This window comes from Mercenaria mercenaria, chromosome 5 (assembly GCF_021730395.1).
Source record: "Mercenaria mercenaria strain notata chromosome 5, MADL_Memer_1, whole genome shotgun sequence".
NCBI lineage: Eukaryota > Metazoa > Mollusca > Bivalvia > Venerida > Veneridae > Mercenaria > Mercenaria mercenaria.
This window is the reverse complement of record NC_069365.1, coordinates 20,582,304-20,606,069: the sequence shown is the minus strand read 5'-3', so window position 1 is coordinate 20,606,069 and position 23,766 is coordinate 20,582,304. Positions and strand designations below refer to the sequence as shown.

Here is a 23,766-nt window from a genome sequence, read left to right as displayed (position 1 = left end):
TGTTGGTCGCACCCTCAGATAATCAATAAACGTGTCAATCGGTCTGATTGTCACCTTGATAATCGGTCCGTAATTAGCACGTGACGCAATCAGCGCTCGCGCGGCACATCCTTTAATGTTTGCAGACAGCCGACTGCAATGTATTAAACATTTTTGACTGGTTTCCAAATGTTTCTGACTGGATCCAAATCATTTCGACGAGGATCCACTTCTTTTATTTAGAATCCGACGGATGGTTTATTTCAAAAGGTTAATTATGTCTGATCACGGGTAAAAAACAAATGGTCACTGCATTTTATTATATTTTTTATAATTACTTGATTTGAAAAAATTACATGATTCATTTGTTGGGGCTCCTGTTGAAACAAGTGCAGAAAATCGTCTTTGAAACCCGACTGTACAAAAAAGAAAAAGAAAAAAAAAAGAACCGGCAAACATGAATGATAAAGAAAACCGGAGTGGCGCTGTTTATCGAATTGGTCTTTTAAAAAAACGTTTCAAAATGAAATTTTGTTACATCAGAAGAGAACATAAAACTTTATAAAATGTAGCTGCTTATTGAAGTACAACGTAAGTGAAATGAAATATCCGTGGCCAACCCGCCTGATCTTTTGGTACTATACATGCGGGAAATTCGATCTCAGCGTTCACATAACGTACACATTCGGTCCGCGGCAGAGTATTCTTAAAATACAGAGGCTGTTTAGGAGAGAATATGTGTCGTGTAATTCACTTTGACGCATTGTATTTTATAGAATTCCGTCAAAGAATGAGGAAACATCACAAAGTATCTGCCGTGTATACGGTACCGAAGTCACGTGCGTTAGCTTTTAGACTAGTTACGTACACGATGTCAATGCCGGCAATTTTATCCTTGCAGGAAAAACATCGAAATTTAAACAAAGTAACGATCACACATAACACTAAATAACTGCCTTCATTGTATGGTAACTCGCGGTGACCGGTAACTCAGTTTTAATGAATGACATGCTTATTTCTTTACTCTATCACGTTTTACAAAATATGTAATATTGGGAATGCGGTGGGTGGGGTAGCGCCGATGTCAGGATTTTCGTTTCGGACCGATTGAGTTACCAAAATTTCCGGAGCCCTGACTCTATTTATTATGGTTAAATGAAGTGATCAACCGGCACCAGAGAGAATAAGCAGTACGCAGCATCACACTGCACATAATGCAAACTGAACTTGTAGTGGTTATGGTCAAGTCCTCTGAAGAAGTTCACAACTGTTGAACGAAACCAGTTAGGGAAGATGTCTAACCAACAAGAGAGCACATCCTCCATGGCTCACACCCAGTTAAATCATTCTATTTATTATGGTGTTGGACAGAGATACAGAATACTGCTGCTATACATAGTTAAGATTCCTTCTAAACTTGACGACACCTGCACGAGGGGAGATGTACTGAGATTCTTTACGTCATCCTAAACATAGATAGTCCCTTGTTTTGACAAACACTCTTGTTCGTTATTAGATTTTCTAAGTCCGTATAAGAAAAATCAAACAATATTTCACATTAAAGTATTAAGAAGAGACCCCCTCTGGTTATCATAAAAGTTTATGATGGCTGTTTTATAAATTTAAGGATAAAAACAATGAGATTCATTTGATATATAGGGGATAAATGAGGAATGCACCTAGATAGTGGCACAATTGTTAGAAAAGTTACTTGGTGGAAATAGGACATACTGAGGAAGGCGTATAATATGGTGACCTAGTTTCAATATCTTATCAACAAAGTTGTTCACATATTTCCAATATTGGATATTACTTTGTATTATTTCAGATATTTGACACATAAAAACTTCTTGTTATAGGTCCATATTGATCAGTTTTCTATTTTGAAATTGTTGATTTTCGTTGTGAAGGAGCACATGAACTTACATGAAAATTTAGTGGAGTGTTCCCTTGTTGGCGTCAGTAAATGTGCGCAACCCTCCCATATTATTCTGCAGTTGGATCACAAGACATGATTATGCAGATTATTGTTGCCTATATTAACCTTTAGCCTGCTGGCAGCAAGTGATTCTGCCTTTGTGGTGAGTGCAGACCAAGATCAACCTACACACCCGTGCAGACTAATTTTGGTTTGTACTGTTCGCTTTGTAATTCAGTCAGTACATTTTCAGTGAATGCCCCATCAAATAATAAATGGTACTGCCCATATTGAATGATGAACCAGTCCGTTTTTGTCGAGCCCGCTTGCGGTGAGCTCGATATAGTCGCCACTTTTGGCGGGTCGGTGTATGTGCATGCATCCATCCGATTTTGTCTGGACCATAACTTTTTTTTGAAAAATGCCCTTATATTTGGCGTGAATGTTTACCTCATTGAGAAAGAGTGTCATGCACAAATCCCATGTTCCTATCTCAAAGGTCAAGGTCACAGTTGGAGGTCAAAGGTCAAATTGAAGTTTGTACGGACCATAACTTTGACATGCATGGACCAATCTTGTTTATATTTGGCATGAATGTTAACCTCAATGAGAGGGAGTGTCATGTACAAACCCCATGTTCCTATCTCAAAGGTCAAGGTCACAGTTGGAGGTCAAAGGTCAAATTAAAGTTTATGCAGAGCATTTCTTCTTCATGCATGGTGGGATTTTGATGTAACATGGCATGAATTTTCACCATTATGAGACGGAGTGTCATGCGCAAGAACCAGGTCCCTAGGTCTAAAATCAAGGTCACACTTAGAGGCCAAAGCTGCTGGCGGGCTTGACATTCTTCCCATGGGCATGCAGAATGTATTTCTAGTTGAAATTTAGCAGAGTAAAGGTTAAGCTTCTCTAGTTATTCTATTCACCTGGACATTAATGTTAGCTTGGGCATCGCACCTTGTTCAAAATTTTGTTTGCACGGTCATATCGCAGTAACCATTGCATGTATTTGATTAGAACTTTACACAAGACTTACCAGTTATCAAACCTAATAAAAAAAAACTAAGTTAGGTAACTTTGTGTATGGTTCAGTTTAATGCCAGTTATGGTCCTTTTCCTGCTTGGAAAATTTGGTTTACATACTATCAAGCTGTATCTCAGTAACAAATATAATACTGGATTGAAACTTCACACAATGCTCTAAGTCAACAAACAGGAATTATTTTCCTTTTTTAACTTAACAGTTAAATTATTAAGTTAAGAGTTAAGTTATTAAAGTTTTACATACAACTTTGTTAAAACTGTTTTTGTTATACTGAAACTTCACACAAGGCCTTTTTTTTTCTCATCAGTTACACTTTCATACCTAATTTAGATAACTCTTGGTTGAAATCAATTCAAGTTATTGCCCTTTTCTTGATTTGGAAATTAATTCAAGTTGTGGCCATTATTTGTATTAGAAAATGTGTTTGAAGTTGTGCATGCAAGTTGTTATCATTTCCTTAAAAAAGTTTACATTGTCATAAGGTATAATAGAATAATTACATAAGTTTTGTAAAGTTATGGACTTTGTTCCACTTAGAATGAGTCAAATAATCAAGTATACTGTCTTATAGACAGCTCTTGTTTTTCAAACTGCTCAGGTGTTTCCCCTAAGTTTACTCTTAAACAAAAACTGAGTAATAAAAAATTAAATGAATTATTGGTCTGTAGCCTGAATTTGGTTTTTCCAACAGTATGATGTATTGTATAAATGATAAAAAAAAAGTTTCATCTGACACTGTTTGTCTACTTTTATGTATGCATGTGGGGAAGTTGTCTGTTGGTACTGGTATAAAATGCAGGATCACTGTTGATAAGGTACTACAACTCAGGTTTCTTATTTCTTGTGTGTAGTCAACCATGAATGGATTGTACAACTTATTAAGCCCCACTCTTCCCCCACCCCCCACCCCTTTGAAGAAGGAGGGGTATACTGTTTTGCAGATGTCGGCCGGTCTGTTGGTCTGTATGTAGACCAATCCCTTTTCGGATGATAACTCAAGAAAGTTTGGGCCTAGGATCATGAAAGTTAAAAGGGAGGTTGGTCATAACCAGGAGATGACCACTATTGATTTTGAGATCAGTAGGTCAAAGGTCAAGGTCACTGACCCTGAATAGTTAAACGGTTTCCAGATGATAACTTAAGAATGCTTGGGCCTAGGATAAGGAAAGTTGATTGGGAGATTGATCATAACCAGCAAATGACCCCTTTTGATTTTGAGGTCAGTAGGTCAAAGGTCAAGGTCACAGTGACCAGGTACAGTTAAGTGGTTTCCGGATGAAAACTAGAGAATGCTTGGGTCTAGGATTATGAAAGTTGATAGGGAGGTTTGTCATATCCAGCAGATGATCCCTATTGATTTTGAGATCAGTAGGTCAAAGGTTAAGGTCACAGTAACCCGGAACTGTTAATTGGTTTCCGAATGGTAACTCAAGAACGCTTTGGCCTAGGATCATGAAATTGATAAGATAGATTGGTCATAGCCAGTAGATGATCCCTATTGATTTTGAGGCCAGTTGGTCAAAGGTCAAGGTCACAGTGACCAGAAACAGTTATCTGGGTGATAACTCAAGAATGCACAGGCGTAGGATCATGAAAGTTGATAGGGATGTTAATCATGACCAGCAGATGACCCTATTGATTTTGAGGTGAAAGGTCAAGGTCTCAGTGACTCTGAACAGTTAAATGGTTTCAGGATGATAACTTGAGAACGCTTGGGCCTAGGATCAAGAAACTTGATAGGGAGGTTGATCATGATCAGCAGATGACCCCTATTGATTTTGAGATCAGTAGGTCAAAGGTCAAGGTCTCATTAACCCAGAACAGTAGAACTTTTGTGTACAGTGACCAAATAATTTCTGTTCCTTGTGCAATTACTGAATGCATCAAGGGGGGCATTATGTGTTCTACGAGCTCTTGTTTCCAATCAAGCCTATGTTTACCGCCCCAGCATCCAGTCAAGATCTATACTGCTGGAAGCAGTACCTTTTTAAGTTAATCACTGTATAATTAAAAGTGTTAAATTGCACCAACTGTAGAAGATATACAATTTTTAAAAAAATTAAAACATAAACAGATGCTATGCCTATGACCTTATCACAGCAGGCCACAAATCTTAAGAAACATAAGTGTATGTGTATCATAACAGAAATGTAAATTGTTTTAATGTATGTGTGTAAATCTTTTATTAGAGTTTATATAGTCATTGCTAATCAGTTCTCTTCTGGTCTGACCAGAGGTGATATTCGATCTTTTAAAATGTTTTTTATATGCGCACTAGTGCTCCAATTTACAGTTATCAGTCTCTTATTATATGTTAATTTTATGGCAGTTCTTAATAATTGGATTAGCAATGGCTATATAACTTTTATCTTGTAAATTTGCAATTTTGTTTCAATTTTTGTAATGATCTCATGCTAAATACACCTTTACATTTAGGATGCTGGCCAGGTCTGTATCAGGACACCTCATTTGATAATGTTTTAATACTATACATTTTCGGTTGCCAGTTGGGTGCCTGATATGGTTCTGGTCATCATCATGAATGTAATAGATAATAATAATATATATAATTCTGTGATATATATAGATTTTTAATTTGTTGTTTTTGTTTTTTATTACTGTCTCATATAGTTCAGTATTGAACAGCCATTAACATGTAATATAATATGTGCCATAGTTGTATATTGTGATGTTAACATGTATATTGGATGAGACAATAAACTAAATAAACTAAGTGACCATTTTTAGGCCTGAAAGTCACCCCACATCAGGTGATTTTGGACTCCAACAATGGACTCAGATTGAGTAAAAGCCTGTGTGAAAAATGTCAAACCAGTGCATGAAAAAGTTGTGATTTTAGGTAATATTTAAATCTGGGTGTAATTAAAATAACAGAACTGTCTTTGTTAACAGTGATTGTTTAAACAGTGGATCATTGTTATCTTTAGTAATCAAAGTTTACAGTTAAACACCTTGATTGCTGTTGAATGGAAAAATCATTTATAACAGCTTTTTTACAAAAAAATGGACAAAAAAACTACAGTTACTGTGTTGAGGACTTGCACTATGCTTATGGGACCATAAAGTCCCAAATTACAGGGGGCTAAATAAAAAAAAGTTAGTTCATGCACACATGCAGAATGAAACGTTGCAGTTATTGCATCAGACTAAAGGATATGTGGAGGATTTTACACGTGCTTTAGCTAAATAGTATAGGGATTGGTTTCCGTTTTTTTTTTAAGAAATGCTTTTTATTTTAACTTTAAATATCTTTTTTATTTTAGCTTTGAATGGCATTTTTATTTCTGATTTAAATAACAAAGTGTTTGAATAATTTATGCGAAACATGTATAGGAAAAAATCTGGTTCATTGTTTATTTTTGTTTTGAAATTTATATGACCTATTCTCAACTTTGATTTAAGTCACCCCGTGACTCCAAAATAGAGATGAAAGTAGACAATTTTGAAGATTACTTTGTGAACTACTTCTCGGTTAATCCAAGTTCTATTTCGCTAACATGAAAGAAGAAAATGACTAATAAGGAATAGTTGCGTATCTATGTATGAGTGAAACCTGCCTGTTTGATATCGTTTGATATTTATACAGGTTCAAAGTGGTCGATGATATAACTTCAAACAATCTTATGCAAATATAATAGTTTTTGAGGTACATATTATATGGATATCACTTTCGTTATAGGATATTTTGTGGGCAGTTTTTCATCTTTAAACGGATTTCTATTTTTTTGCTTTTTCAATATTTTTTTGTATAAAAAACAAGAATATCTTGAATGAATAATGATGTTACACAGTTGTCAAAACATGTAGAAAGTTTAATAAGGAACACAAGAATAGCGTTATGTTTCCTGTTATCTTGTTATTACCTGTAATTACATGGTATTGAGATCGTTTGACAAGATATAAGACGTAAATGTCACATCATTTTTACACGATTTTGACATTGCATGTTAAAAATGATGTAACTGTTTCAACTTTTTAGGGTGTTACATTTTTGTTCACTGTCAAGATATTTTGATTTACAAGAAATTGACAGTCAATTAATAAGAGATAAACAGTATTAACAATGTTGCAATAAAAGAGGAATACATTTATTGAGACTTATTTAATTAATATAAACTGCAGTTAAAAATGTGAAATTATGGATAGTGTAATGGGCATTTGATGAAAGATCTGATGAAAACGGATATAATAACATAAAGCTGACTTCTAAAAGATTTTGTGACAATGGATAGTTTATGTTACTTACTGAAGACAAAACCTTTCACAACGCTGCTAAATGTTACGACACCAGCAAGAAAGAAAACTGGCATGGTAAGCTCATTAAGTAGTAAATTTGTATGAGATGAGACTAAATAAAGAGAATGTATTGGCTTTAACTGATTTTAATAATTTACATGCATTATTTGTATACCAATTTCCTTATTTTTTATATTTTTTTACTGGAATTTGTAAATAAGGGAGGTTAGTAGGATTGTTGTTTTCACAAAGAAACTAGTTATGATTACTTCCCTTTGAAATAGCATATATCTCAGTTATGCACTCAAAAAAAAAACATGTTTTTGCAACATTTTTTCATCACACTATAGGTACAAAAATGTTATCTTTAAAATTTCACTGAGTTCATCTCAAATTATAACCTATATACTCTAAAACAAGATGAAGCTAATTTGGCATAAACTCACCATATCAGGTTACAAAGTTTTAAAATGGACACCTTTGTGTAAGTTCAAGTAGCAAGAAGTTTTAATTAAATTATCTACCTTTGTAATCAATTACAAGGTCAATTAAGCGAGAGAGAAATAAATGGTGGAATTATGTCTTAATGAATGAACTGAAGGGTGATATATTTTGGGGGGTCTGTGGTGTTCAGTTTTGCTGGAGCTGTCTTTTTGAAGCAGTAATTGGCAATATTTTATTTATTTGGTGACAAAAATGACAGATTTAAACAGTGGGCAGTATTAATTTTCTAATTCGTAAGGGAAGGAACCTATCTCCATGTTATGATCCTGTTTTGACACATGTGTCTTTAGTCATTTTGGAATTTTTGGAACATCATCAGAAAATTTGAAAGCCTTCGGAAAGTATCAATTATAGGAATATATTTTACACAAAATCTATATAAATTCACTCTTAATATACCAATTATGTTGTTACTAAACTTAACAAGGCAAACATTACCATTATACTGCCGCTTCGAGTGCGGGAGGTCGTGGGTTCGATCCCCGGCCGCGTCATACCAAAGATGTAAAAAATGGTACTAGTTACTTCCTCGCTTGGCGTCAGTATTTAGAGGGTAGTGCTAGGACTAGTCAGCCTGGTGTCAGTATAATGTGACTTGGTTGGGTATCATGTCACGTGTCTACGGCGTGATATTCCAGTGAGACAGCACTATAAAGTTGGGCATTGTGCTCACTGCTACAAGTAGACACTGTCGTTTATATGACTGAAAAATTGTTGAAAAAGACGTTAAACCCGAACACACACACACAGCATTATACTGAGTTATTTTGTCAATAGACATTAACAATTCTGTCATTTGCAGCAATATACATGATAGTGACAAATGGTTTCTACTTGTAACACATTGTAAGATAATTTTCTAGTTAATTAACATGTATCGTTAAAGGCAAATATAGAAAATGAATGGTGAAATAAGAAATAAAAAAAAGGAAGAATATGTTACTGTATATTTTATTGCAATTCAGCTTTTTTCAATTACAACTCCATGTAAAGTTTTGTTAAAATCTTCAATTAAAAAGCAGATTAAAAGTATTCAGTGTTAAATTCTGGAACTTGAGTGGCACACAAAATTGTAATATGCTTGGTCATGTTTGTTAGAGCAAGCATTTAGTGGAATGATACAAGTATGGGGTGGAGAGCGTAGGCAAATATACTTGTACAAACATTGCTAATAACAGCAGGCTTTTTATATCAAACAGCTCCTTTATAATAATCTTTTCATACTTCTTTGGCATGCGAGACATTTTCAAAATTTTGGATACCATAGTTCATGCTCTTTCATTTGTCATTATTGAAATCAGCACAAGAGGTTTGTAACATTTTTATCAGATTATTCTGGTTTCTAATGATGTTGTTTGTTATTTTTTCAAACATATTAGCAAGTATGTTAAAAATGTTTTGAATGAGTGCATGAATTAGATTCATATTTGGAAGTTTTAGATAGTGAAAATATCATTGGTGATCAGATTTGGAAAAAGAAAAGAAAGCATTTTGAACATGGAAGATTTTCAAAACTCTTCTTGGGTAAAAATTTGTTTTAAAATTATTTGGATAAGCTGTGAAGGCAGGTATTCCAGAACTGCAAGCTGTGAAGGCAGGTATTCCAGAACTGCGTAATTCAAGTCCTGAACTCTTGAGATTTAAACTCACTGTTATTTCAGACCTCTGAGGTACTGTGTATCTTACTATAATTGGACATTCAGGTACTGCTTTTTGAATGTTTTGACACAATGCTTTTTGGTGGCGGGTTTACCCTGCTACGAAAGTTACACGTGTGTTTCTGATAATCATAGAATTTTTATCTTTCTTTTATTTCAGGCACAGAATTCACAGAAAGAAGAAGCAGGTGAGTGACTTGTTCATTAATTAAATGCTAGCGGCAAGTGGTTTTGCCTTTGCGACCAGTGCACAATAAGATCAGCCTGCACATCCGTGCTGTCTGATCTTGGTCTGCACTGTTCGCTATTCAGTCATTAAATTTTCTGAACACCCATTCGAATAACAAATGGTACAGCCCAAATTGAATGATAGACCAGTCCATTTTAGAAATTCAGCAGGGTAAATGTTAATGCTCATTTGCTCATTCAAATGTTTGTTCAGTTGTCTTTTCTTATTCATTTCTTCGCATTCATTCATCCATTTGCTTGCTTGTTCATTCATTCATTCGTTTGTTTGTTCATTCGTTCCTTCGTTCGTTCATTCATTCATTCATTCATTCATTCATTCATTCGTTCATTCATTCGATGGTTCTGTTTCATGAAAAATTCATTAATTAATTAATTAATTCATTCATTCATTCATTCATTCATTCGATGGTTCTGTTTCATGAAAAATTCATTGGATGTACAGTACTAAACAATATGTAACCAAAACTGACATTTCATTAAAGTAAATATTTTCGCATAGTGACCAATACATCAAACATAAATTTCTTATTCAGTCCTAAATCTAGTGACCAACCATTTAATTTAAAAATTCCTTTGATAGTTTGAGCTTTCTATCAAATATAAAATGTACACTGAAACCTACGGTGTAAGTTATATTTGTAAATAGAACGGTCAAGAGTTACATACCTTGAATCAATAATGTTTACTTTGTGACCATTTAGTGGACATTCGTAATATTTGTTTACTTGTACTAAAGTTTTACTTTATGGTCATTTTAAAGATCGTAGATCATGAGATAAGTGGAATTGGATTTACATTTAAAAGAAAACATTTTCTTAAAGCATTATTAAGCTAACAAAACTAGTCTAAATTGAAGCAGTTTTAATTGAATTTGGTACAAAAGCAGCAGTATGCATAGTGAATTCAAAGCAGATGTGCTTTAGATATTTAAATACTGAAGCTGGGATTTCTGGATGGTCAGCTGAAATCCATGGGTATATTAAGATTAGAACACAAACTGCTCTTGAGAAACCGGGAAAGGCGTTAAAAGTGGGCATATTAAGATTTGGGCAGTAAGATAGGGATACTTTAATATCTGAATACAAGCAGGGGTGATATTAGGTTTGAACTGTTAGGAAATAATAGAAATGAATTATTTTTGCATCAAATCTGTTCAAGAGTTTCCAACACCATGAGTGCCATCAAAAAAAGATTTCTCCACTTTGGAATTATACGCAAAGGTAGGTGAATTATATGATAGGGCAAATTGTTGTTGTTTCAGGGAGAAATTTTAATTGCATTGTCAAATCAAATCCATATAAGCTGGTGGAAGTATATTTGGATTACTGGAATTGTTATTTCATAACTTTGTAAATTGGCACTTTTATTTTCAGTCAGAGCTCAGCTTCTATATTGACATCCATAGATCTGGAATGCATGAAATCTGAAAGTTTAGCTGTACATTAGACACTGAAAAGTGGAAATAAAGAGTATATATAAGTTGGAAAAACATGAAATATTGCAGTTTCAGTTCTTAATTTTAATTAATTAATATTGCAGTTAGATTTAACACCTTTAAAAGTATGGTCAGTGCATTCTTATATTATTTTTTCATGCAAACTAAAAATGATGAGAGAGTATTTACTGTTAGATAATATTTGTATTATAGTTGTGCACGTTTTTTGTTAAAGTACTTTCAGTGACAATCCTTCAAGCTGTCCAAAGTTTGAATGGGTAAATGGTTTATAAAATAGAACTATAGGAACATCAGGATTCTTTTGCTTAGCAAGATGCTTAGTTCAGCCCCCACCCACCTGTGAACCTTTAATAAATATATTTTACAGGTATCCTATGTTTACATAGCCCCATACAGGTGCCAATTATGATGTGTTTTTCTCCATAAAAACTGAAAAATTGTTCCTTATCATAGAGATATGAACTTCATTATTGCCTCATTTATAAGAAAACATGATTAATACCCCAAGTATGATTTCTCTTATCTTCTTTTTGCCAGATAAAATAACTAAAGTTTTTTGTTTTCTGCATGATTTAATGCTGAATGTGGGTTTACTGAAGGGTTATATTAGAACATTGAACTTGCAGGTACCAGGAGGTGCCCAAACATTGTTTGTTTTTTGTCATAATTGTTACTTGATATCATAAATTGTGAAAATAAGACTTGACAAGATCAAATTGGCCAAAAAATCTTATTATGTAAATACAGCCTGTAAAATTTCCCTGTCTGTTATAGTAAAGTGGTTTGTTTGTAAAATCTGTGTTTGTTTGTAAAACAGTGGCAGAAAATGTATAATGTCACAATATAGATAGTAGCCGAGCAGGTATAATGTCACAATCTTGACAGTAGCAGAGCAAGTTATTATTATTATTATTATTATTATTATTATTATACCAGATTTGTATAGCACCCTTTTCATGACCAATTTCACGTTCAAAGGCGCTTTACATAGTTCAAATGCAGCCACACAGGGCGCATAGTTCATTCTCTACTAGTGCAGACACAGAGCGATCTGACCAGAGGGACAGACTGAGACAAAGCCCCCATGACAGAGAGATCAGAAATCAGATACAGGCTTGTCCGGCTAACTTAGCCTAGCTTGTTGCGAATAGACAGCCTAGTTCTTTAACATGCCCAGTGTATAGCACTGATACACGCAAGGATTGCCTGGGTTCCTGACCAGTACACCTCCAGTTGGGTGGGAAACACTGAAAAGCGTTTCTGAAAATTCCCGAGTAGCTGCCGGGGATTGAACCCCAGACCTCAGGATTGGAAGGCCAGTGTGCAAACCACTGAGCTATATTTATGTCTGCTAAAGGGAGTGGTGGTCTAGTGGATAAGGTGTTGGCCACTCAATCCAGGGGTCATGGGTTCGAGCCCCACTGGGGTCAGGACCATGACTTCTCATATGACACCAGTACTGGTTTTTCCAGGAAGCGGACTCGAGAGTGGTTCCAGTAAGCTTGAAGCTTTCATCATAATCGAGCTAAAACAAATAAGTATAAACTAAGTTATGTCACAATCTAGACAGTAGCAGAGCAAGTTATGTCACAATCTAGACAGTAGCAGAACAACTATATAGTATTACAATCTAGACAGTAGCAGAGCAGGTATAATATCACAATTTTCTGCTGATGGAATTACTAACAAATGGAATCAGTACCATTGATGATACAAGTGGCCAGTTTATTACACTGTTTTGGCATACACAGTTAAAAATTCCTCTGGTTTCCTGGCCCTGCGTAGCTTTATCTGGTAGAAGCATATATGTACCAGGCTTCTATGATGGGCTAAGAGGCATTATCATATATTTTCAAGATATAAATTCGGATAATCTTTTGGAAATTTAGGGTAATACCAGCATATGCCTGAAAATGCCTGGAGGGACACCTGTGATCTTCCTTCACTATCAAAAGCTAGAAAAGGTCAGCATATGACTTTGACTCGAAATCCCTTTAAAATACAGAAAAAGAAAGAGTTAATGTAATAGTAGAGTTGATGTAACTGTAGATTTAGTTTGAAGAAGCAGCCAATCAGACTTTGAAGAAGCAGCCAGTCAAAGTTGATGTAACTGTAGATGTAGTTTGAAGAAGCAACCAGTCAGAGTGTATGTAACTGTAGATGTAGTTTGAAGAAGCAACCAGTCAGAGTGTATGTAACAGTGGATACAGTAGAAAAAGTAGCCAATAGAAATGATGTAACAGTAGATGGTGTATAAAGAAGCAGCCAATCAATGATGGTGTAAATCTGGAATCAACTTGTGTCAAAAATGCTATACACAAAAGCATCCAGTTAAAGATGGCAGCTACAACGACAAATACATTTGGATCAGAAATAGTATTTGGACAACATTATAAATCTTTTAAGCAACATCTAGTATGTTAGGAATCTGATGATGATACCTAAAGAAATTACTAAGATTGTTTTAAATATTCTTGTATCATGACCTTTGGTTCACCTGTATCCAGTGAGACATTATGTTTATCTCATTGTTTATTAGGCATTGTTTTTCAGTGATTACAGGGTAGGGCATATTTTCATATGTCAAGTGTCTGTTTATTCCAGGTCTATGTTTGATCTATACAGGTGACCAGTTGGTTCAGAGTTTCAGCTTTTCTCTCAAGTGTTAGTTTAGGTTATCTGCTAGCTACAGTGTTACTGGTCTTTGACCTCTTCAGATTGGGCCTCAGTTATTCTCCATTCTCTTGGTATACTGATGCAGCCTATCTTGTTGTTTGTCTTAGAAATGTTTTCTCTTTTGCTGAAAATGAAAAGCTTAGTCATCTTTTGCTTTTGAAGTGTTGTTGTCTTTGATAATAATGGAGTGCAGCCTCCTTCCTTTTGCTGGAAATTAATGTTAATTATTAATTATGGTATAGGAAAGTGTTTTGAGGAAATTATAACATGCATTTTGTTGATGAAGTTGAAAAAAATATGTTGCAAAGGAAGATTTTATGCAGATACCTCTTGAAACTTTATATTTAATAAAAGAATGATACAGGAAATTTATGAATAATTAAAAAGTATGGAAAGTCATGACCTGAACACTGATGCAAAGTCTAAGTTCTACATTTTGGACTTCGACTAATTTTAATTAAAAGTATGAAAAGACTTTTTAATGTTACAGTTGGTGGTAATGAGATATACTGAATTATTGTTACATCTGTGAAAGGAGTGTATCAAGTGGAGTAAATATGAAGTCGCTAATGAACGCTTGATTAGATTTAAGTAAAAGGAAGATACTTTCATATGGTAGAACAATTTCGATGGGCTCGACCCGGTGGTATGGAAAATTTTTTGAATGTGGCAACAGGTCGACCACACGCTGGTCGCAGTATTGGTGAGAATGTTCCCCTGGGTGGCGACACAATGTAGCGGAACTTGATGGATTATGGGGATTATGTAAATGTTACGCACTGGAATGTACAATAATGACAATAGAAGGATATGATATTATATAGTGTCAACAATTTTTTTTATCACTCTTGGCTATTTAGATTGCTATCCCTTTGAAAAGAGAATATGGATGGAGTGTAAAATGCTTTTATGTCAATCTGTCCTTTGAAAATGTTTTATTTATCCAAGGGATTAGATTATTAAACTTGATGGATGTATAAGTACTGAATCTGGTGAATGTGAAATAGTGTATTTATTACTTTGAAATTTTCAGTGATTCTGTGTAAGAATAGATTTCTGCAAACAATTATGTTGTGTGTTTTGCATATTGCTGAAATTGTACATGACGAGGAATATTATGTGTGGAGCACCATCTGTTTCCTTGTTTACAGTAAAAGTTTCATTTAATATAAATTGTATTACATTGAGGACACATTTATCTGACTGTTGCTTACATATACATGTAGTGATACTACATGTCTTCCTGTAAATTGCTGATGGTTTTTGCAACATTTGTTTCCCCTTACTATGGGAGATAAAATGTTTGTCTCATCTAAGACTGCAGACTTACATAAAACTTCACAGCAGTAAAATCTTAAAAGTTTTCTGGACTATTCTCTTATATTGTTGTTGAGCTTTATATGTAATATATTTTAGGATGACTGGTATAAAACCTAGTTGCACCATTTTTTATGGGTTTTACAGTCAATGATTTTTAGCTACCAGAGCACGAAGTGCTCAAGGTGAGCTGTTGTGACCAGTCATTGTCCGGCATGCGTCGTTCAGCGTCTGTTGTCCAGCGTCCGTCAGCATTTGCCTTGTGAACACTACAGGGCACATTTGTGACCCAGTCTTTATGAAGCTTGGTCAGAATGTTAGTCTTGATGATCTCTAGGTCAGGTTCGAAACTGGGTCATGTAGGGTCAAAAACTAGGTCAGTAGGTCAGATCAAAGGAAAAGTTTGTGAACACTCTAGAGACCACATTTGTGACCCAATCTTTATGAAACTTGGTCAGAATGTTAGTCTTGATGATCTCTAGGTCAAGTTCGAAACTGGGTCATATGGGGTCAAAAACTAGGTCACCCGGTCAGATCAAAGGAAAAGCTTGTGAACACTCTAGAGACCACATTTGTGACCCAATCGTTATGAAACTTGGTCAGAATGTTAGTCTTAATGATCTCTAGGTCAAGTTCGAAACTGGGTCATGTGGGGGTCAAAAACTAGGTCACCCGGTAGATCAAAGGAAAAGCTTGTGAACACTCTTAGAGACCATATTTGTGACTGAAACTGGGTCATGTGGGATTAAAAACTAGGACGAGTTCGAAAATGGGTCACCTGGGGTCAAAAACTAGGTCACTAGGTCAAATCAAGGAAAAACCTTGTGTATGCGATAGAGCCTGTATTTTTCAACTTATCTTCATGAATTTTGGCCAGAATGATTACCTTGATGAAATCTAGGCTGAGTTCGAAAATGGGTTATCTGGGGTTAAAAAGTAGGTCACTAGGTCAAATCAAAGAAAAACCTTGTGTATGCGATAGAGGCTGTATTTTTCAACTGATCTTCATGAAATTTTGTCAGAATGATCATCTTGATAAAATCTAGGCAAAGTTCGAAAATGGGTCATCCGGGGTCAAAAACTAGGTCACTAGGTCAAATCAAAGAAAAACCTTGTGTATGCAATATTTTTCAGTTGATTTTCATGAATTTTGGTCAAAATGATTGCTTTGATAAAATCTAGGTCAAGTTTGAATATGGGTCATCCGGGATCAAAAACTAGGTCACTAGGTCAAATCAAATAAAAACCTTGTGTATGCAATAGGGGCTGCATTTTACACCGGACCTTCATGAAATGTAATCAGAAGGTTTGTCTATATGAATTCTAGGTGGAATTTGAATATGGCTCATCTAGGGTCAAAATCTAGGTCACCTGGTCAAATCAAAGAAAAACATTGTGTATGCAATAGAGACTGTATTTTTCAATTGATCTTCATGAAATATGGTCAGAATGCTAGCCTTGATGAAATTAAGGTCAAGTTTGAATATGGGTCATCTGGGGTCAAAAACTAGGTCGCTAGGATATATCAAAGAAAAATGTTTTGTATGCTATAGTGGCTGTATTTTTCAATCGAGGTTGATGAAATTTAGTCAGAATGATTGCCTTGATCAAATCTAGGTCAAATTCGAATGTAGGTCATCTTAGCTCAAAAACTAGGTCACTAGGTCAAATTGAAGAAAATGCTTGTTTACACTTAAGAGACCACATTTTTGATACAATCTTAATGAAAATTGGTCGGAATATTTGTTTCCATGAAATCATTATGTCAAACATGTTTACACTGTTATGGTGTGTTTCTCAGGTGAGCGACCTAGGGCCATCTTGGCAGAGGGCCAAAAAAGAAACAACCTTTTGTAGAGTCTAGGGAGGAAGTGTATAAGTACTTAAAAGTGGCCTGTCAGTTTTTCCTCTAAAAAATGACAGTTTCACACTGTTTACCAGTCACAGAAAACCACTATAATTTTGTACATAAGAAAAATAACTACTTTGTTGAAAAAAAAATATATCACAATGCTTTTTATGTTCAAGATAGACTATAAGTCTTTTATCAAAGTAGGATATTTCCATTTTGGCAGCATTTTCAATAATGTTGTTTAATAAGATTTTAAAGGGAGGTAATAAGAAAAGATTAATTTAGCAGTTTTGTTTAATCAAACTTTTGACAAATAATCAGACCAGTTTTAAAATAATAAGAAAGCTGATGTACAAGCTGTAACAAATGAAAAGAAATATAAAGAACTTAATACATTACCTGATTTTGCATGTTTCACCTTGACAGTTTTTATGTCACAAACCTTAGAACATTCCAGATTCATCAAAAGGTCTAAAATAAAATTCTGAGTTTTTTAGCTCGACTATTCATAGAATAGTGAGCTATTGCACTCGCCCATGCGTCCGCGTCCGCGTCCCGATTTTGGTTAAGGTTTTGTATGTAAGCTGTTATCTCAGTAACCACTTGTGGGAATGGATTGAAACTTCACACACTTATTCACTGTGACAAACTGACTTACATTGCACAGGTTCCATAACTCTATTTTGCTTTTTTACAAAATTATGCCCCTTTTTCGACTTAGAAATTTTTGGTTAAGGTTTTGTATGTAAGCTGGTAACTCAGTAACCACTTGTGGGAATGGATTGAAACTTCACACACTTATTCACTGTGATGAACTGATCTACATTGCACAGGTTCCATAACTCTATTTGGCTTTTTTACAAAATTATGCCCCTTTTTCGACTTAGAAATTTTTGGTTAAGGTTTTGTATGTAAGCTGATATCTCAGTACTTACTAATGGGAATGGATTGAAACTTCACATACTTGTTCACTATCATGATCTGACATGCACTAAGCAAGTCCCATAACTCTACTCTCTTTTTTTTTCAAAATTATGCCCCTTTTTCGACTAAGCAGTTTTTAGTTAAATTTTTGTATGTAATCTGATATCTCAGTATCCACTAATTGGAATGGATTGAAACTTCACACACTTGTTCACTGTCATGATCTAACATGCACTGTGAAGGTCCCATAACTCTACTTGGCATTTTTACAAAATTATGCCCCTTTGACTTAGCAGTTTTTTGTTAGGTTTTTGTATGTAAGCTGGTATCTCAGTATCCACAAATTAGAAAGGATTGAAACTTCACACACTTGTTCACTGTCATGATATGACATGCAGTACAGAGGTTCAATACCTCTACTTTGCATTTTACAAAATTATGCCCCTTTTTCAACTTTTGTATTCATTCAATTGACAAGGCTGTTGAATTGTCGAGCGTTGCTGTCCTCCGACAGCTCTTGTTTTTTAGCTTGTTGAGATCCTAATGAGACATAGTACTTTATTTGAAGTTGGACAATATTTAGTGCAATGATGTTGTTTGCAAGTCTTTTTCTTCCTTTGTGTGTAAAGCATACATAGCTAGAACCATATGTTGTATTTTCTTTCTTTAATATAAAATGCATGTTTAAATGCTGAAGAAATATTCAAGATGAGGGTAACTGATGTTTTAATGATTGTAAGATAAATGTTATTGCCTTGAGAGTTATAGTAATTTAGATAAAGTATTTTTATTGCCTAAGCAGTAATCAGCAGTGAATTATGGCATGTGTGAGAAAAAGATAAAAATGAACACATTGCTAATTCATAAGGAACTTGCATATATTATGGAGCAATGTTAAAATTTAGAATGCATGTGCTTCCAAACTGTATACAGGTGTTATGTAGTTCAATATCTCAAAGTCAAAGCATTCACATTGTCTATTCAGGAGAGCTCAAACATGCTTATTTGCATGGTCCTTGACATTTGCTGATTCCAGAGAGCGTAATGCTGGATTCGCTAATGCCTATTGACCTTCGTCACATTGTCCATTCCTGGATAGTCCCATCCTGTTATCTTAAGTTGCATTGTCTGTTCCAGAAAGCTTAATGCTGGATAGACCCATTCTTCTTTACATAGGTCACATTGCCCTTTCCGGAGTGCTAAATGCTGGATGCCTGTTTACATAGGTTACATTGTCCATTCTGTAGTGCTAAATGCCTGTTTACATAGGTTATATTGTCCATTCCATAGTGCTAAATGCCGGATGCCTGTTTACATAGGTTGCATTGTCTGTTCCTGAGTGCTGATTGCTGGATGCCTGTTTACATAGGTTACATTGTCCATTCCAGAGTGCTATGCTAAATGCCTGTTTACATAGGTTACACCCTCATATGATAAATATATAAATTATTTTTGAGAATGTTGCCTGTGAAAAACAACTGATGTTGCACAATGTCATTCAATCAATTGCTGTTCTGTTTAAAAAAATTTAGCAACATAGTCAAATAGGATGAAAAATAATACTTTAAAATCAATGTAAAAATTACTTATTAGAAATTAGGTTTAAGCAATTTTCATAATGCTTTAACTATGATTTTTTATTATTTACATAAATGAAATTGTTGCCCAACACCACAGTTTATTTCAAAATAGAACATTTCCACTGCTATATTCTGTTGTTGTTGTTTTATTTGATGTCTGAAACCAAAAACAATGGATTGGGAAATTGTGCATGAAAGTTTGTTAGGAAGAATGAGGGGTTATTAATGTTGAGAAGTATAGTACTTTAAGACTCATTATTTTGCAGTTTGTTTATATAGCAAGCATTTTTTTTCACATGCTATATAAATTATTCTTTTAATGAAGCTTTCGCCATTAGTGAGGTAATTGTTTCATGTATATAATAATGAATCAGCAAGAAATATATACATTTCTGAACAGGTGTTTTGTTTTTGCTCTTTCATTACTATGAAAATCTGCAATGCAATCAACTATTTTTGCTCTCTAAAAACATATTAATTTGATGCTAAGGATTGGGAAGTCTGACAAGATTTGTATACTATACAACTTATAAAATAAATAAGTTATTTTGCACATTGCTCCTTATCAATGTAAAGTTTGAACTAAGGGGGATAAGGGTGGGTGGGGTGGAGGGTATAAGAATAGTAGAAATTCAGAAGTTTTAGATGTTTTTTAACTTAATTTTAAGGAAATTTTGTTAGCATTTCCGCGTTGCTTTTAGTTTTGTAAGCCAAATTTGTTGTAAATTTTAATTATATAAAATCTCTTCTCAGTTACTTCCCTTTGTTTCTTGGTGCTTCAGAATAAAACTAAATAAATGCAAACAAAAGTGACAGGCCACAGTTAACATGGTAATATTATGCATCATATAAATGGAAAAAAATATATATTAAAACCATGAACCATAAAAAATGTGTCAGCTCAGATATATCTCACTGAATACAATGTCATAATGATCCGCTGAAAGATTAATGGCCGGTGTCATCTTAAAGAATTTTTTGAATAGTCAAATTAAGGTGTGAGGCAATATAATTTTCATAAAGTATGAAAATACACATTTTTCTATGAGTATCTGTTACAAATTATGTTTCAAATATTTTTGAAAATTCCTTTATTTCTATTATAAACATAAACAAGAAAAAATAGGTCATATATGTTGTTCATTGTAAGGATTTGAAAACCATGCTGTTTATTGGGAAAAAAAATGCTGTTAAAACTTTAAAATCTAATGGCATACTTTATATTACATATTCTTTTGTTGTTGTTGTTTATTTTAATTGTTTGATGCTTCAGAGGTTTATTGTTATTTATAAGCATTATATTATTATTTGAAAATGTTATGCGTAAAAAACATTTTTGTTTTACAATTCTATGCTGGACCAGTGACTTTTATGTAGTTACAAATTTTAAAGGGAGGTATTTTACAGTATTTCTCATAATTTATCATTACAATATTTTAAGATGTGAACAATACCAGATCAGTCTACGAAAAATAATTGAGTATTTCTTATAAAGAAATAGGGGCTATTTCTTGACTTCTTAGAAAATGAATATATACCCTCTTAACTCATTAGGAAATTACACAGATCTACTGATTTTTGGGAGTCATGTGTTTGTTCCATGGGCAAGGCTTTAAATGTTCTCTATGATTGTCAATAGAAGACTGTTTGTCTGGAGACATTTGTCCTTCACCTCTAATTTATGTGTGGAAGTTGGTTACATGTTATTAGTTACTTGTGAAGCAGTTGGAAGTTATTTGCAGAGGAGAGGTTAGTTCTGGTACAGATTCCAGGAACACTGGTTACATTTAGGTGTACTGCCTGTAATTACATAACTGAAGTACTATTGAAAAATGGCGCTAAAACCCCAAAACAAAAGGCAAAACATAAAACATGTGACATTATTCTACTACAGTATTCATGCGCCATAAAAATGTTGATATGATTTATAAAGGTGAGGCTAATATAACTTTTATGGCTGACCTAAAAGTTATCATTTTATGAATTTTAGTTAGAAGATGGTGTCGTATATCGTTTGGGTCACCAATTTCATTTTGTTTTCATTTTTTCTCATTCATCAAACTAGATTTTTGTAATATATAAAGTACGAAAATTCATTTATTTAAAAAGTAGTCTCCTATAAGGATATAATTTATTATATAGATTTTGCTGGTCATAAATCAACTTGAAGACTTTTGTATTTGGGAAGGAAGAAAAAATATGCTTTGTGAAAAAAAAGTGGATTTAATTGAGAAAAAATGTACCAGAGGAAAAAAAAATACAATTTTTGATAGTAGTTGAAATACATAAAAATGTCATATGTAATTTTAAAACATACAAATGGTTTTAAGGTTTTAACTTTAAGTAATTTAAAGGGCAAATAATCTTGAAGTTGAACAGATATTTTAAAGCGTAATAATATTTAAGACCTTTGTTTAAATTTTTCAGATGAAATCTAATTTGTGATTGATTTCTAGATTAGATGACAGTATTAATTGTGAAAGGGGAGATAACTGTGTTAAGTGATGATACTTGACAGTGAATGGCGGATTTCCTGCACATCTGTTCATAATTGATATGGTTTTAGTTTGTGCGAAATGAAATACGGTAATTATAACTTAATTATTGGAAAAAGAAAGTTTTGGATTTGATGTTTTAATTGGTTTAATCAGGATATTATGTTTTAAAGGTTAGTGTAGATCCTCCTCCTCTTATGGGACCTGTACTCTCTTGGTAAAATCTGACAAAAGAGAATTCGAACTAGGTACTGTGTTGCCGTGTCCTTTTTTTGGACAATATCTGCATTAATTGTCTCTCTTCTACTTTTTGTAGAAAGAAACATGTCAGCCCAGGTGCTATTGCAGGTCAAATATAATACCCTGGAGCGACTTTCTTGCCAAGTTGTAAGAACATTTATTGGTCCAGGATCAGATGCACAAACTCTAGCCTGCCTAGGTGTAAACTAAAGACCCAAACAGTACTTCTTGTTAGCCCAGATGCTTATTGGATCAAATGTATTGAGCTCCTGCCCTGCAGGTTAAATGCAATTTATAAGTTCTTGGCAAGGATTCTTGCCTGCCTAGGTGTAAACTCTAGACCCAAGCAATAGTCCTTCTCAGCCCGGGTTCTCAGTTTTTGGATCAAATATATTGAACTCCTGCCTGCCTAGGTGTTAACTGCAGGTTAAATGCAAGATAAAGTTCTTGTTAATCAGTATGTACTTACTGAATCAAATACAAGAACTCTTGCCTGCCTATGGTATTTACAAACAGGTCTTGCCAGCCTTAGGTGCAAACTTTGTTAAATACAAGAGAAGTTTTTACAAGTCATATACAGTAAGGTGCGTCTGCTTAGGCATAAGCTTGGTCAACTGCTGTAGCTCATGTATACCTAGGTGCTGAGAGTATATCTGATTTGATCATTCTTGCCAGCTCAAGCAAATTCAATATAGGTCTTGCTAGTTATATGTTGCCTGCCCGGAGCGGCTAGCAAGTTAAAACATGTGATCATGTGCTGACACTTCCAACTTAATTCCAGGAGCTTACTGGAACAACTTTGTTAGTTCTTGGTACCCAGATTTCTTAACAAAAGTATAGCTTGCACATTTGACTGTTTCTTAAAGTTAAATTATTTCCTTAAATATAGCCACAGATACTTTATCCGCTTTTAGAATTACCATAAGATGCAAGTCATTTTGAAGGATATTTGAAAGGGACTTATAAGGGTCTTAAGATTTTGTAAGTTGATAAGATAGGAAGGTCACTATAATATATCTCATCTTTCATGTATAGTGGTTTGAGTTAAAAGCTGAGGACATTAAAAAAATTGCAGGTTTTCTGTTAAATTTGAGAAGTATTTGGAGCGCTACTGGTATTTTCTATGGTTATTTAACCAGTTATATTGTAACAGACTTATTGCTGAAATATTGCTTGAGTAACTATGGAAATACTTAATGTGTTGATTTTCTGTAATTTGTACAAAGCAAATATGTATAAGATTTTATTAGATTTTTATTGAAGACTGCTAGATACGTTCTGAGAAAGTTGATACAGTCGAAACCGGATGATAACCACTTGAACACAATGAGGAAATAAATATTTGTTAATTACAATGAAAATATTAATGTTTCAAACTGGACTCTGTGCCAAGATGTGTTAATTACGTAAAATTGCTATTTAATGTTTGGATCAAAACATACAGCCTGTTACATTTCTGGGCGTTTTATTTAGACAAGGAAGATTTAGCAAGCCCTAGAGGCTTTGGAAATATATGGAAAATCTGTGCAGGAAAGTGGTTTTCATGATGTGAAAATAAAAACAGTCACATGGATTTGTCTTGAAGGGATAAATGTGATGCATCATTTTAGGCT

The 23,766-nt window shown here is 34.1% G+C and overlaps 1 protein-coding gene across 2 annotated transcripts in view; it reads left to right on the top strand.

The window, feature by feature from the left end:
• LOC123556589 (uncharacterized) overlaps nucleotides 1-23,766 on the top strand; it is a 171,680-nt gene that overhangs the window by 69,084 nt on the left and 78,830 nt on the right. For both annotated transcript variants that reach the window (XM_045347419.2, XM_045347420.2), the window contains one exon: nucleotides 9,525-9,552. In XM_045347419.2, coding sequence (XP_045203354.2) covers nucleotides 9,525-9,552 — 28 coding nt within the window. The remainder of the gene's footprint in view (nucleotides 1-9,524; nucleotides 9,553-23,766) is intronic.